Raw genomic sequence first — 15,585 nt, 5'->3', positions numbered from 1 at the left:
CTTTTCCCAGAACCGCTCCCGAACCTGACCGGCTTTCCCCGCTGAGACCGGCAAGTCCTGTTCCCGCTCCCCTGTGTGCTCGTGTCCCGTGTCTGCCTGCTGGACGGATCTCCTGGCTTCAGACCTACGCTTTCGACTACGGACTATTCTCATTGCTACTCCCTGTTTGTGCTTTCGCTCCAGTGCCCTCATTAAACCGCGCTGTTGCTCGCATACCTGGATCCTTGCTCTCCTTTGTCGGCCAGCATCACAGAATACTTTGCCGATACATGCTGGATCCAGCGTGCAGCGCTGCACTGGAGAGCCGTTTAACAGCCATTGAACAACTCCTGGCTGCTCAAGCGGCTCAGATTCCTCTGCCCGCTTCTCCACCTCAGCCATCCGCTTCAGCCCCTATTGCACTGCCAGAACGTTACGATGGTAATCCCGACACATGCCGGGGCTTCCTTGTGCAGTGCGGAATATACGTGGAGGAGCACCCAGAGATGTTCCGCACCCAAGCTGCCGAGGTGCATTTTGTGATCTCCCTCCTGACCGGCCAAGCACAAGATTTGGCGACGGCGCGGTGGGCTAATCAGAGCCCGCTCATCGACTCCACTTGGGACTTCCACCAGGCACTATTGGAGGCCTTTGATCATCCTGTGGTCGGGCGCAGACCAGGGGATCGACTCCTGGACTGTCGTCAGGGGAGTTGCTCGGTGGAATACTCGTTGGAGTTCCGTTCCATCGCCGCTGGACTCCAGTGGCCCGGCGACGCCCTAATGACCATCTTCTGCAGGGGTTTGAATCAGGAACTTCAGGACGAGCTCGCCTCCCAAGGAGAGGCTCTGCCATTTGAAGAGTTTGTCAGATTGGCCATCCGGCTGGACAACACGGTCCGAGACCGTAGGCGATGCCAGTACCAGGCAGAGGCGTGCAGAACCCCTCCGGGCCCACCACCCGACTCTCTGGAACCCATGCAGTTAGGAAGGTCCCCTCTCACCGCTGCCGAATGGAGGAGGAGAATCCAGGGGGGCCTGTGCTTGTACTGCGGGGAGGTAGGACACGTGCTTCTCGGCTGCCCCGTCAGACCGCGCAGGGGGGAGGAAGTACCACTGGTAGGTTTTCTACCACGAGTAATGTCAACCCTACATCAGTTAACGGTTCCAGTTGTCATAGGTCCACAAGGGAAAGGAGAGACAGTTCTAGCCCTAGTGGATAGCGGTGCTGCCAGAAGCGACCCAACCGTGGCACGTCACCTGGGGATACCCTTCCAAAGACTCGCCCGCCTGATTTCGGTCCTGGGAGTGACAGGAGAGAGGATAAAGGAGGGGACAATCCAGTACCGTACATACCGCTTCTCCCTTCATGTAGGGGCACTCCACATGGAGAGGATTGAGGTGTACGTTCTTCCTCATGCAAAGGACCCCTGATCCTAGGCTTCCCGTGGTTACAGCTGCACAACCCACTGCTGGACTGGAGAACTGGTGAGCTGATTTCGTGGTCCCGCGAATGCTAGTCATCGTGTATGACCCTGCCTTGTCAAGCTTCCAGAGTGGAAAGCCCCGAGCCGGAGGACTTGAGCTTGATCCCGGAGGAGTACCAAGACTTCAGGGACGTATTCAGCAAAGCACGAGTTTTCACTCTTCCACCCCATAGGAACTGCGACTGTACGATAGAACTCCTGGACAGCGCAACTCTTCCGAAGGGGAGATTATACCCCGTCTCACTCCAGGAGGAGGAGTCCCTTGAAGACTACATTTGGGAGAGCCTTAGGCAAGGGATAATATGGCCCGCCACCTCTCCCATAGCCTCAGGGTTCTTCTTTGTGAAGAAGAAAGATCGACTGTATCGACTACCGGGCCCTAAACGCTATTTCGGTTAAAAGAAGGGAACCGCTACCTTTAATTCCATCTTCACTTGAGCAACTCCTAGAGGTGCGGATTTTCACCAAGTTAGACCTCAGGAATGTATATAACTTGATTAGAATTAGAGAGGAGGATAAGTGGAAGACCTCGTTTGTCACCAGTATATACTTCTACCATCACCTGGACCCTGGAGGAGATCATTCGGCAGGAAAACGAGGGGAAGCATCCACCCCCTGGGTGTCCCTCCGGAATGTGCTTTGTGCCCCGTAGTCATCGTGGCGCCCTAATGAAGTGGGTCCATGCTCAACGCAGCAATGGACATCCGGGGGTAAGTGCCACCCAACGCCTGATCTCCTGCCGTTACTGGTGGCCAGGCTGGAAGAGGGAGACCCAGAACTACGTGGATTCCTGTCCAGATTGCGTTTAAGTTAAGGCTTCCCACCAAGCACCCGCGGGTCTCCTTCAACCGTTACCAGTCCCGTCTCGACCCTGGTCACACATAGCCATGGACTTCATCACGGACCTGCCCCGATCCCAAGGTAAAACCATTGTGTTGACGGTAGTTGATAGATTTTCCAAAATGTGTCGCCTGGTGGCGCTTCCCAAACTTCCCTCCGTGAGCGACCCGGCTGAGATTCTTATCTTAACTCTTTTTCTTTACTATGGCATCCCCGAGGACATTGTTTCCGATCGAGGTTCGCAATTCAATTCGCGAGTGTTTAGAGGGATCTGCCAAAAACTACCTATTAACCTCAGCTTGTCCTCAGCCTACCACCATCAGACTACTGGCTTGAACCAACAAACAAACCAGGAGGTGTCTAAAGCTCTCCGGATGCTGTGTAGGAGACCCAACCACCTGGGCATCCCATCTAGTGTGGGCAAAGTACTCAATCAACACCCGGGTGAGTCCCACAACTAACATATCCCCCTTCTAGTGTGTCCTAGGACAGTGATTCCCAACCGGGGGTACGCGTACCCCTAGTGGTACGCGAGCACATTACAGGGGGTACGTGGAAAAAATTTTTATATTTAATTTCCCTGATGATGGGTAAATATTATCAGCCATTCCATTAGCTGTGCCCTGGTATAGAAAGAAAATCTATCTGGGATGTGTTGCTTAATGAATAACAAACCCAGCTTTTATCAATGAAAAGAGCAAAAAAAGACATAAACTATTGAATCATCAACACATTTGACAAAGGGGGTACTTGTGGTATGAGAAAATCTCTCAGGGGGTACACAATTCAAAAAAGGTTGGGAAACACTGTCCTAGGATATCAACCTCCTCTCTTCCCACGGGACTCCCCGGAGGGACCTGTGCCTCGAGTAGAGGATTGGTACCAAAAAAGCTGTGGGGCCTGGCAGCAGATACAGCAATCCCTGCAGCACCAAGTCGAGAAGCAACGAACACGACCCAACAGACAACAACAATCAGGTCCCACTTACCGGGCTGGGTAGCTGGTCCTACGCATACCAGGGTGCCGTAAGCACAGTTGCGTGGCAAACCCAAGCTAAGATGTGCAGGGTCTTTTGTTTTTGTTAACCAAAAATAATTTTTGATGTTAAAGATCTCATATGCACGTACACTAACAAATTTCAAATAACACTGATACTAATATGTGATTTTTTTGTGATCCAAATTAGTTTCAGTATTGATTATATATTTTTGGCTTACGCATAGTCCAAAAATATTCCCATTTAATTGTTCGTGGCCAACTCGCAAATAACCGAAACTGCTAATGTTAAATTTACAAATCTGGAGGAACAACTTTATATGTAAAAATACATGTCAGACGAATGTGTCTCATGGTCTTGTTGTCACTGTAATGCGATGCTGAAACTGGTGTCTTTGGCATGAATACAGTTTTTTCTGGATCACTTCAGCATATTTAATAAAACATACTTAACATGCTCCCGACCAAGAGCATTTTTCAAAACAGCATGCATATAGCACAACACTATAGTTTAGCTGCAAAAGGCCATATCTCACCCAAAACAGTTACAGTTTTTCTTGATTGCTTTGGCACAATAAATGAAACATACTTGATATTCTTAAGATATTTTGGTGGCCTTGACTAATTCATTGCTGGAATTGTTTGCTTTAGAGGTGACTTAATTGTTTTGGGTAACTTAGAGGTTTTTACAGACTATGAAGCTGTCCAATAAGTGGTCTGTGCAAACAATCTCTCATGTATCAAAGCCTGATTATTTGCATGTCAGTCCAGTCCAACAGCCTACATTTCATTACATGGAACAAAGGTGCATTATACTTATCCTTCCTCATGTTATTAAATGAAAGCTGAGATGGAGGGGGAGTTGGGGGAGGGGACTGGCGCTGTCCCAAAGTGCTATATTGACCTGAAAGACAGTATGTGGCCTGAACCTGTCAAGCTTTTCCGTACCGCAACTAGTGGACAGGAAATTAGCCAAATTTCTCCATGTGCCCCTTGCAAATGCCCCCCTTTGTTGGCACCTTTAAACATCACTACTGCTTAGTAAAGTTTTTTTTTTACTTCCAATAATACCGTCACATCATATCACTCGACACTTCATAGACATCAGGTATGTGGAAAAAATTGTGTGCAAATTCTCACCATGGCAGAGGCGAAACTGGGAAAAAATACAAAAATTGTAAATATACAATTATAATAATAATAAATTCATCTTCTCTGGGTCTGTCTCAGTGCTTTTCTGACTGACCACATGACCCAGGAACTTGACCGCCCTTTGCAGGACGCTGCACTTCACCAGGTTCAGCTAGAGATTCACCCACTGGATGGGCCTGAACAACAGGCGCAGGTTGGCTGCTGTATCTTCGAAGGTGTGGGCGTGGACCAGTAGATCGCCTAAGTACACGCAGCAGCTTTCCGGGATGCCCTCGAGAACCTGCTGCATCGACTTCTCGAAGGTCAGGCGGGCATAGCAGAGACCAAAGTGGACAACCCAGAACTGCTACAGGCCACACCCCAGGGTGAAGCCCATCTTCTCCCAGGCCTTGGGAGTCAGTTCCACCTGCAAGCAGCTGCTACAGAGGTCCAGCAATCTGAACCCCCTCTAGCTGTCTACGGTGTCGAAGATTTCTTCAATATGTGGCAGGGGACAGGGGTTAAACTTGGTGATCGCGTAGAGCCTACAGTAGTCCAACAGAAAAAAACCCCGACCGTGACAGACACTGGCTTTTGGACTTTCTGCTGACAACAGACTGGATCATATGCGTACAATCTTACAGTAAACCTATGCTATTCCATTATACACCTAAAATTTGCTATATCAAAGGTGTTGACATAGTTCACAAACCCTACAGACTATTTACCAGGTAGCCTAATAAAACTCTTACATTCATATAAATGCGTGTGCAGACTTGTCTGGAATTGAAAATCTCACGCCAGCCAGCTGACCAAAGCTGGCAACTCTGCTGTACAGCACTGGGTTTACCACCTATTCAATGAGCCACAAATAATACGTAACTGCTAATAAACGGTATAAAACTATATATTTAACATATATTAATAAAGGGCGCAGTCATCTTGAGTTCTGAGGCGGGGGTTGTGTAGATTCCTCTGCCTTTTGAGTTTCCGAATAGAAACTCCGAGTTACGAGTTAAAATGGAACGCGGAAAATTCCCGCTCAACCAAAATTACTCAGAAGGCAGTGAAAACTAACGTACTTTATTGTGATGTGGTATTGTACTGTAGGATTTTACATTAATATGCTGACAAATCTTACAGGGTTTGCTTTGCAAAAAATGATACTTATTCGCATGACTTATTGATCATTACGTTCTGCATTGTAATGATAATGTACTGAGCAGGAATCGAAACTAAAAGAGCGTTTCCGCCGAGCTAAGGGGTGTGGTAATCCGACACGGCTTTGAGTTCATCCGCTGCGGCATTCACATCTAATGGATGCGTTTCTAGGCAATGATGTTTTTGAAGGAAATGCTTAATCCTAAATATCTTACCGACTTCACATACCATTTGTTTTCTTAAGGTACTATGGAGATTCTGGTACGAAGAAACGAGAGAAAAAAAGAAAACGAATGCAAACTTTCGATGTGACGGTAAGTGCACTATGAAAACCGCAGAGATTCCTCGTATTTTTATTTATTTATTTGTAACTATATAAGAAATGTTTTGCCATGTGGCGCACACAATTCGACATTTTCCGTTTCAACATTAATTGGTTCTGAGAAGTAAAATAACACAGACTATTAGACTACGTAAAAGCTATGTAAAACTTTGTGCTTTACTAACATAAAGTTACAATTAGGGAACATAATGAGCAATATTATGTGGAAAAGTGGAGATTAGTAAGCTAATAATAAAAATGACCTGTTTAATACACTGTAACATTCTATACGTCAAGACTATAGATAGATAGATAGATAGATAGATACTGCAGTGCCTTTTGATGATAATGGCAAAAACGGTGAAAAACAGTAAATTGATTTAATGCTGTTTACACGTCGTAGCGTTTCACTGCATCATGCGGGACAAAGGATCGGTTGTTCTACTAAAATAGAAAGATTTTATAAGTTTATAAAAGCGAAAAACAGTACTGCCAGTGGAATAATTCGTATCCCATGGTGTAATCGGTACTGCGTGTTGGTAACAGAAGGTAGAACCCTTCAGTAAAAAGTTAAAGTATGTTTACTTATACATTTCACCCATATATTTTGCATACTGGAACTGAACGCTGTCAGGGTTGGAAGACAACCTTTGATTTTGCATAGGTATGCAGATTTATGCCCTCATTTGTGCATTCAGTTGCCCCACACATGCAAGAGTAACACGTTATATTAGGACGAAATTGCGGACGAGTACGTCGCCTACGTAACATGAAATTAACCATTGGCTTCCTGTTACTGTAATGATTTGGTAAGTTGTAACTGATCGGCTCCACTACTCACGGTTCGGCGGAGTATCTCCAGCTCCACCTGCTATAGCAGACATACGTATGAGGTGATTGAGATGTGGATTGATTCTGACCGTGTATGGATTAATCATCCTGAGATTAAAACACATCGTCCGTGATTCACCCATAATATTGTGGTGCCAAGGTTGAACTGCACAAACGTGTTTTCCACTGATCACTTATATAACTTGTTTCTCACTAATAACTTGTTTCTCATGAAAGGAGCCAAGATGCTTATCTTGTCCTAAAAATTCTTGTCCTCTGATACTTATTCTGTTCAAGGACGCTTACTTTGTTTTTCTGAGGGGTTTTCCTGAGAGAAAAGGTGGTCCAATATGTTTTGTACACCATTCATTTGTGTGTGGGATGGTCGTCTCATCTTCAGGAGAAAGGGGAAGCGTCGAACAAGGGCACTTGTCTGATTATTTTTAAATGAAACCGCAAGCAGCATTACCCAGACAAAATTAAAATGACCTTAACCCCTATCCAGCCCAAACTTTAGCTATAAGTAACCAAACAGAATATGAGACGTTTGGCATTTTTTGTTTTTTGATTGCATTAACAGGTCTTTGTGGGGACCTGAAAAATGTAATATAAACTTAATCCACGCACACAGACACACATAAACACATGCTTGCAGTTGATCCACAACTATAGTAGCAGTACTGCTAATCCATCCACTCCTCTGGATCTGGCCACAACTTCTCATCTACATCACATCTGTTGTCCTCTCTAGTGAGGGTATGTCCTCTTCTGGGGTAGCACCTCTTAGTAATACACTTGGTTAGGGAATCACCTGGGATGGATGCCAGCTGTGTTTGGTCTCATTTTCATTTTATTTATTTTATATCATGTCAGTTTTACAATATATAGTACAGTAGCAAATAGTAGCCATACAGTTTTGAATGTGTGATTAACAGTTTTTAGCATGTGATTAACAGTATGTAAGCATGTGTAAAATCGTCTCTAAAAACATAAAGTTTTGATGGTGATGGATTTTGAGTGAGAAAGAAATCCGTGAGTTTTGAAGCATTTAGTCACTGAATGCATTTTGTACGAAAACGATGAAAAATGGTTCACGGTTTAGCCCACATAAGCCAATGTTATGGCAACTGTGTGAAGAGTTTTGAGAAAGTGATTTCAATATTGCAGGATGTGTCAGAGCAATTGAAAAGAACTAAAATTAGCAAGATGGTAAGGAACGGAGTTTAGGACTCGGACAGTCCAATATAAAACTGCATAAACAACACTGTTATTGTAAGTTTCCATTAACATCCATTATCTAGGGTATTGAATGCACATTCATACTTACACGCATTCATTTTACGTTCATGTACTTTTTACTCGCACGTGTCACCGATATCATTTGCTTTGACAAATTACATCCTATCGGCAGTCTGTACAAAGATAAGCTACACATTTGTTTGCTTTGCGGGTAGCTTTCCTGTAACTGTATGTGTGGAAAGAGTCAAGAGGGTTCGGTTCCCCACGGTTCACTTTTCACATTTTCACATTTTTATTTTATCAGATCAATAAAATGGATTGTTTCGGCTATTTGGTTTCCTTATTATTGTTCATTAATACAAACAGAGGCAAATTGACACAAATTTAAAAATGCTTGTATAATCTATTCCAAGCTACAAGTATTCTATGCAAAACCTGATCTATCACCAGCAAATCATGTAAAACACCCAAATATTTCCGTCTGATCTCATTTTGTAGGATTTGTATAAACTAAAAGGAACCAAGCAGAACTGGCTTGAACCAGTCATTTTAGATGAGGGCAGGGTAGGATTACGTGACGATGATTACTGGAGCTTGTGGTAAAGCAGGTTCTTGTGGATAGCAGTGATTGGCCAAGTTCCTGTTATACTGAACAACAAAGTCTGAGGAACTATGTCTGTTCTTGGCATAGTTACCTGGTCCTGTACTTCCCTCTAAATGCCATATTGTCCAAAAACACCCCAAAATTAAACTGGAATAAGGTGCATCAGTAAAATAAAAGATGTGTCAATAAGAAAACGATAAATGAAAACAGTTGTCATGTAGAGCTAAGGAAATTAAACACTGATCACATGGTACACCTCGACCTGCACGGACTGAGGTTTTCAGATTGTCTGCCTGTCGGCGGTTTCCACTTCAGTTGACGTGCCTCTGAGCACTCAGTGCTGACTGGGTTTCATTGGTTCTGAATAAGACATAATTCATTCTCCACTGCAGAAATTGGTTAATCATCCAATGCAATGAGCTCTATCATTTTAGTAGTTATGTCTTTAGCTCTGGTGCTGCTTACTTTGAATATTAATAAAGTTTAAATATCGGTCAATATTTACAAATTGGACCAATGTCGATATTTAGATTTTTCTTTAACATATATCAAGCCGATACTGATATGTTATGATATGTTGAATCTAATTTAATCTAATATGTTAACTGACATTATGTTAATCTCTACTTATTTTGCAGGGAAATCTCTCACTCTACCCTGCGACAGTCTGCGTGTCCCTGGTCTTCAGGCAAAAAAAAGTCCATAATGGGTAAGTTTCCCTAGTTTTGTAGAGAGAGTTGCCTTTTTTTAACATAATTTTAAATTGTAAAATTCTGGTGTTAAAATTCTGCAATGGGTTGCCGCCCCATCCTGGGTTATTTCCTGCCTTATGCTGATAGCTTGTGGGAAAGGCTCCAGGCCCCTGACCCTACATGAGACAGGCGGGTATAGACAATGGATGGATGGATGGATGATGTTGAAATTCATGTTGAATTAGCTAATTTCCTCCTAATATATTATATTTATTCTACTGCTTTTTATTATAGCTTGTATTGATCTCATGTAATAGGATAAGCGGTTTCAGGGAATGGATGGATGGATGATTTCATGCATATTTTGATATTTTAATATAAATGTGTGAATTTTAATATGACCTATGATTGGTTTGATCCCTCAAAATTACATGTATGTGTATATACCATGACCCTGTACCTACACATAGGTTTGGAAGATCGATGGAGATGTAATTATATAATATAATATAATGTTTTATATATTTTTTTCTTGGTAAAGCTGAGGAAAGTGAAAAACGACCAATTGAAAGCTGGACAGAATCCGATGTGAGCACCTGGTTGAGGTCCATAAAAATTGATGAGAAGTATGTTCAGAAATTCCAAGAGGAAGAAGTCAATGGGGTGGTCCTCTTACAAGCAACTGAAAAATATCTGAAAAACAAGATTGGAATGAAATCTGGACCTATCCATCTTCTGATGACCAAAAGAGATGAGCTCACCAATTCTTCTCCAGCTGCTAAGCCTCAAGACGCCACTGCAGGGAAAAGTGAAAATCAATCAAACCAGCAAGAGCAGTGTGTTGTAAGTGGGAATGGAAGCAAAGTAATGTCAAAAACCAAAAAAAAAAAAGCTTCTCAGAGAGGGTTGTCTGCGAAAAGAGACTGCAAACCTCGGCCTTTTGGCAAAGAGGGGATTAACTTCCCATATGCAAAGCACAACGTGTTAAAGCCTGAATCGGGTGTTGTTGATATGATTTCTCCTTGTCATGAATACAAGTCATTTGAAATTGCTGCTGACTTGGACAATCAGAGGTTACAAGCCAAACTTGCCAAAGAAACGTTCAAATTCGCCTGTGGATGTATGAACATGCGAACAAATGGCACAATACACTTCGGTGTGATGGACAGTGTGAGCGACTCTGGTTATGTTCATGGTGAGATAATAGGTATTCCTATTAAAGACAAAGATGTGTATGTTGATGCATTAGACTACATGAATAAGTGCTTTAAATCTGACAGTGAGCTCGCAGCAGAGTGTATTCGCCCACCGGAGTTTATTGAAGTTTCAGACATTGACAGCACAGAAAAATATTATGTGGTAGAAATTGACATTGTACCAAAAATAAGTATTGTGTGCAACAAACTGTTTTCTGTCCATCTGCCGAATTTCAGGGAGGATTCAAATAAGGTGGAATATGAAAAGAAAACGATGTACCGTAGAAATGGTTCCAAAACAGAACCAATCAGCAATCAGGAAGAGTTTTACTCTAGTCTAAGACACCGAGATGAGCTTAGAAAAGAAGCTGAAAAGGACCACATTGTTCCAGATGCGAGTGTTGACCTTGGAAGAAAACTGGCGATGTTGATCACTGATGGAAAAGGGAAAATCGAAAAGGAAAAGTGGCACATTGTTGTTACAAACAGATTTCAGGAAGAACATTTGAAATGCATTGACTTTTTACTGGATCTGAAAATTTTATGTGTGTTTGACTTTGACCCCAACTCTAAAGCATCTGGATTATGCAAAAAATACCTTGGGCACCATGCAGCAAATTTACATTTCTTACAAAACTACAAAATGCCAGATCAAATGAGCATTAAAGACTTTGAAGGTGAATTGCGTTTGTTTGAACAGGTCAGCTGGATTTTTTGCAATGGACGAAATGATTTCCGTGGAAATGAGACTCCCTGTGATGAAATGACATGGATTAAAACTAGAAAGTCATTTCTAAAGGAGGCAGTGTGTCTGATCTGTAAACAAATCCTACCAAATGGCACTTTCTCTGTGATTTTCTTTCTTACCTCCCCAGTGGAGCTACCGATCGTTCACACTTTCCATGAGTTCTTTGCTGAAATGCAAGGACATGATGATATCATTTGCATTTCAGAGTCTGAGGAAAATTACAGCAAATGGGAAGGTTTTGCTCAGTCGTCTTGCACTGCTGAGACTGTGCAGTCTAAGAGTATTTCAGGGATGAAAATGAGCCATGTCGATGCTACAATTCAGCAGCTTCAACCCTCCAGAACAAGGGTCGCCAAGCACCTTTCTGTCTTCAGTAAAGGTGTTTGCCAACTTGAAAAGGTTGAAGAAGAAAGAATGTCTTCTATAGAAATTCTGAGCATTGACCAGTGTGATGATACCAAAACTGATTCTGAGGATGAAATCAAAGACATTGAAGAGAATTTTTATCGCGGGGGTAAAGTGAGTTGGATGAATTTTTGGTTGTCAGAGCAGAAACATGTTGGGGAATTCATTCAGAGAGATACATATAAAGAAATTTCCAAACGTATCAGTGACCTTCCCAAGTGGAATATGAAACAACCAGCTGTTTATGATCTTAGAATATACCACCAACCAGGTAGTGGTGGAAGCACTGTTGCACGGCAAGTGCTGTGGAATAACAGGAAAAACTTCAGATGTGCAGTGGCAAGACACTCATTCTCTGCTTCAAAAGTGGCTGAGCACGCTGTGAGGCTGCGAGAGTATGAGGAAGTCGACACACAGAAATGTCTTCCCGTTCTTTTGCTGGTTGAAGATTTTGACACAGAATACCTCGAAGATCTAAGGAGAGAGCTTGAATTGGCCATAAGAACTCGGAAGATCAAACAAGGGAGACTGTGTTTTATTTTACTAAGTTGCAGACAATCACGTGAACCAGAAAAAATGTGCAAAGAGTCGCCATCACAGAATTTTTCCGTGACTCATAAACTATCAGCAGAAGAGAAAAAAGAGTTTGCACGAAAAAAGACTGAAGTTGAAAAGCATTATTCAGTCGATTACATCATAACCTTTGTGTTGATGAGTGAGGAATTTAACAAACAATACATCATCAAATTTGTGAAAGATTTACTTGATGACATTAACCATGCAGATGTTGTCACTTGCCTCATTCATTATGTGGCATTACTCAATACTTATGTGCAAAACTCCTATCTTTCTCAGTCTCACTGTGAAGCTCTACTACTACTAACCATGCAGACAAATATGCAGACAAATACAGAGCAAAAACACACAGAGAGATTCCGAAGGCACTTGTTTGAATCATCATTAAACGAGCAGGCCAAAGTTCTCTTCATCCATCTGAGAGATGAGAAGACTCATATTCAAAGCATACGCATCCTTCATCCCTTGATTGCTGAAGAAGTTCTTCGCCAACTTTTGGTCAAAGACCAGCAGCAGAGTGACGTAGCCATGAAACTACTGAAAGAAGATGTGCTTTTTCAGAATAATTTTGGAAAAGATTATTACCACAGATTCCTGCGTGATCTCTGCATGAGGCGCAACAAGATCAGTAAAGGAGACAAATCTGACACTTCATTTTCTCCTCTCATTGAACACATTTTGAAGAAGGAAAACCTGGAAAAGGCCTTTGAGATCCTGAACGCGGCCTACACACGGTTTAATGAAGATCCCTTCTTTGCTCAGCAGCTTGCACGGTTGTGTTACACATATGAGAAGTTTCAGGCAGCCGAAAAATGGGCAAATGTATCCCAGCAAAAAATGCCGTACAACTCCTATATCTTGGATACAAAGGGCCAAGTGTTCAAAAGATGGTTCAATAACAAATGCAAAAATCTTAAAGGTGACTTGAGCCCAGAATCCACAGCAGATGCAATTGCAACAGCGTTAAAGGCAATTGAATGCTTCAAATTTTGCGAGGAAGCAGCCAATTTGGAGCAGGACTCCTTGAATGATTCAGGCTACTTCTCAGAAATTGAAGTAGAATGTGATCTTTTGAATCTCATTTTGAAAGTGTTTCCATATGGAGAAAAGGGCCACTATGAATGCATGCAGTATTTAGTGTCAGATCACATTCCGGAAGGAGTGAAAGAGCCATGGAACTGTTTTCACAGTAAACTGAAATTCATTCACAAGGACATGCATGATGCCCTCACAAGGATTTCAGAAGATCTGAGCTACTTTCAGACTGACAGTAGTTCAGATGGTGATGAAAAATACAACTCTGACCTGAGAATAAAGAATCCAATAAAATGGCTTGCGACAAAAACTACCTGGTATGGGAAATTTTTCAGAGATGTAGAGTTGCCCACTAAAGATAAAAATCAATTATCAACACGCATGAAAATTTGTTCTCTTGGAGGTGATAATATTACCAGCATCTTTTCTCTTTTGTCTGAAAAGAAACACGCACAACTAGAATCCATCATTACCGTATACGGTGGGCTGAAGAAACTTGAGCAAATGGAACTGGCCAACTACATAGCATCTCAGATAGCCTTAGGGTGTGTTTCAAGTGCATCCACTTCTTCTAAACTCAAGGAGCTTCAAGCATGCAGCCATCAGTTCCCTCAGGACAGAGCCAGATGTCACCCCAATGCCCTGTTCTTACTCACATTGCTTTTCTGGCCAGAGGATGACGACACCAATCAGGAGAGAGATAACAAATATGAAATCCTTATGTCTGCTGTGGATGTTTTGAAACGAAGCTTCAAAATTAAACAGAAAAATGTGCCTCACAAAGAGCTGAGAGTTTTCACGCATTTCTACCTTGGCAAAGGAAGTGGCCTGAGTAAGATTGTCCACAAAAGTATGATACAGGCCTTGAAAACATTCACAGCTTCACAAAAAAGAATTAAGTGGTTTGATGGATTTATCTGGAAAACGCCAGAGATTGTGCACATGCTGAAACGTGTTCAAGGCTGGACGGAACATGGAAATGTCTATATCAAAGGCTGTAAAGGGAAGGAGATCAAGATGCTTGCCCTGAACTCTGATTCAGTACCTGATGGTAACGAGAATGTTGAATTTTACGTGGGATTTACATTTCAAGGACCTGTTGCTTGTGGCATCACTGTCTGTGATGACAAAGAGAAATAGGGAACAAGGGAAAGGCTCAATAGATTTGGGTCCATAGTCCAGTAATATTAATGTTGTGTTTCATCATTGAAATGTACCACCTACAAATCAAGTAAGTTTGTAATAGTTACTTAGTATTGGTATTAACATTTCTATAAATAGCTGTAAATATGTAAATACTGTTTTGCATACACACATACACTCCAGTTGGTCAACTGCTGTTCTTTTAAATTTGATCTATAAATAAAATTGACATAACGAGAAGAGATAATGTATTAAACATTGTTTTGGTCTTTGGTACTCTGACCCATCAACGCCCGTCTGTTCCAGGAACAGCTCGACTAGCCTACACCAATCTGTGTTCCCTAAATGCTCTTATTGTTCTACTTTGCTTGCTGATTTTTAATAGTCTTATTAGGTTCTTGTTTTGTTTGGAAGATATATGTATAGATCTTTCTCCAATATTAATTACATATTACTACCATATTACTTGCATTTGTATTGGGCATTCATTGGAAGCTCAGCCTAGCTGCACTTATGCCAAGTCAACTCCTTGACAGACATATCTTTGTAATGTGCAAATTGTCTAACTTGTGACTTTGTACAAAAGCGTTAATAAAGTGAATACACTCTGACTGATATTTGAAACCTTGTTTTACAGACTCGGGGTATGGTAGAGGCAGGAAAGGAAGGTGACAATCCACTTGCGGATCCACAAAACAACAGGTTGTTTATTACAGAAAATGAAAACACTGGGAACACTACAAACAAAACAGACCACGGGGGTCAAAACTAAACAGGGGAATGATATAACTAACAGAAAAAAATTTTCTACAAAGGGAAAATGGTAACATGGAGAACAGGCAGGGAAGCAAACATAGCACACAGCAAACTAGAAACAGAACACAATGATAATTACACAGAACCAGAAAAGAATAAAACAACACAAGCAGGCAAAACCTAGGAGAAAGAAACTAATATAGAAAATAAGCACTAGGGAAAACAGAAAAAAACAATAAACAATCAAGACAGGTAAGTCTGGCTTCAAACCCAAGACTGCAAGGTAAAGCCTCTGCGCCACACACTCAGCTCATTGAGCTGTGCGGCAACATGAGGAACTGGGGAAACACACTAAGAGCTTCAAGGACATTGGGAGGACATGATGGCCAGCGACACCTGCTGGCCAAAAAGGGAAGAGACACAAAAGGTTGGGGCAGACGGGTGC

At 42.2% G+C, this 15,585-nt stretch overlaps 1 protein-coding gene across 1 annotated transcript; it reads left to right on the top strand.

Annotated features, from left to right (window-relative positions):
* The first annotated feature begins 4,637 nt into the window (after positions 1–4,637).
* On the top strand, positions 4,638–14,995 carry LOC125742702 (sterile alpha motif domain-containing protein 9-like). Its single transcript, XM_049014951.1, has 3 exons — positions 4,638–5,907; positions 9,228–9,298; positions 9,823–14,995. Exons 2-3 carry the CDS (start codon positions 9,295–9,297, stop codon positions 14,379–14,381), a joined length of 4,563 nt encoding a protein of 1,520 aa, XP_048870908.1. The 5' UTR covers positions 4,638–5,907; positions 9,228–9,294; the 3' UTR covers positions 14,382–14,995.
* The last annotated feature ends 590 nt before the right edge of the window (positions 14,996–15,585 follow it).

The sequence above is a fragment of the Brienomyrus brachyistius genome, chromosome 5 (assembly GCF_023856365.1).
Source record: "Brienomyrus brachyistius isolate T26 chromosome 5, BBRACH_0.4, whole genome shotgun sequence".
NCBI lineage: Eukaryota > Metazoa > Chordata > Actinopteri > Osteoglossiformes > Mormyridae > Brienomyrus > Brienomyrus brachyistius.
The sequence above is the reverse complement of the archived record's forward strand: the minus strand, read 5'-3'. Positions and strand labels throughout refer to the sequence as shown.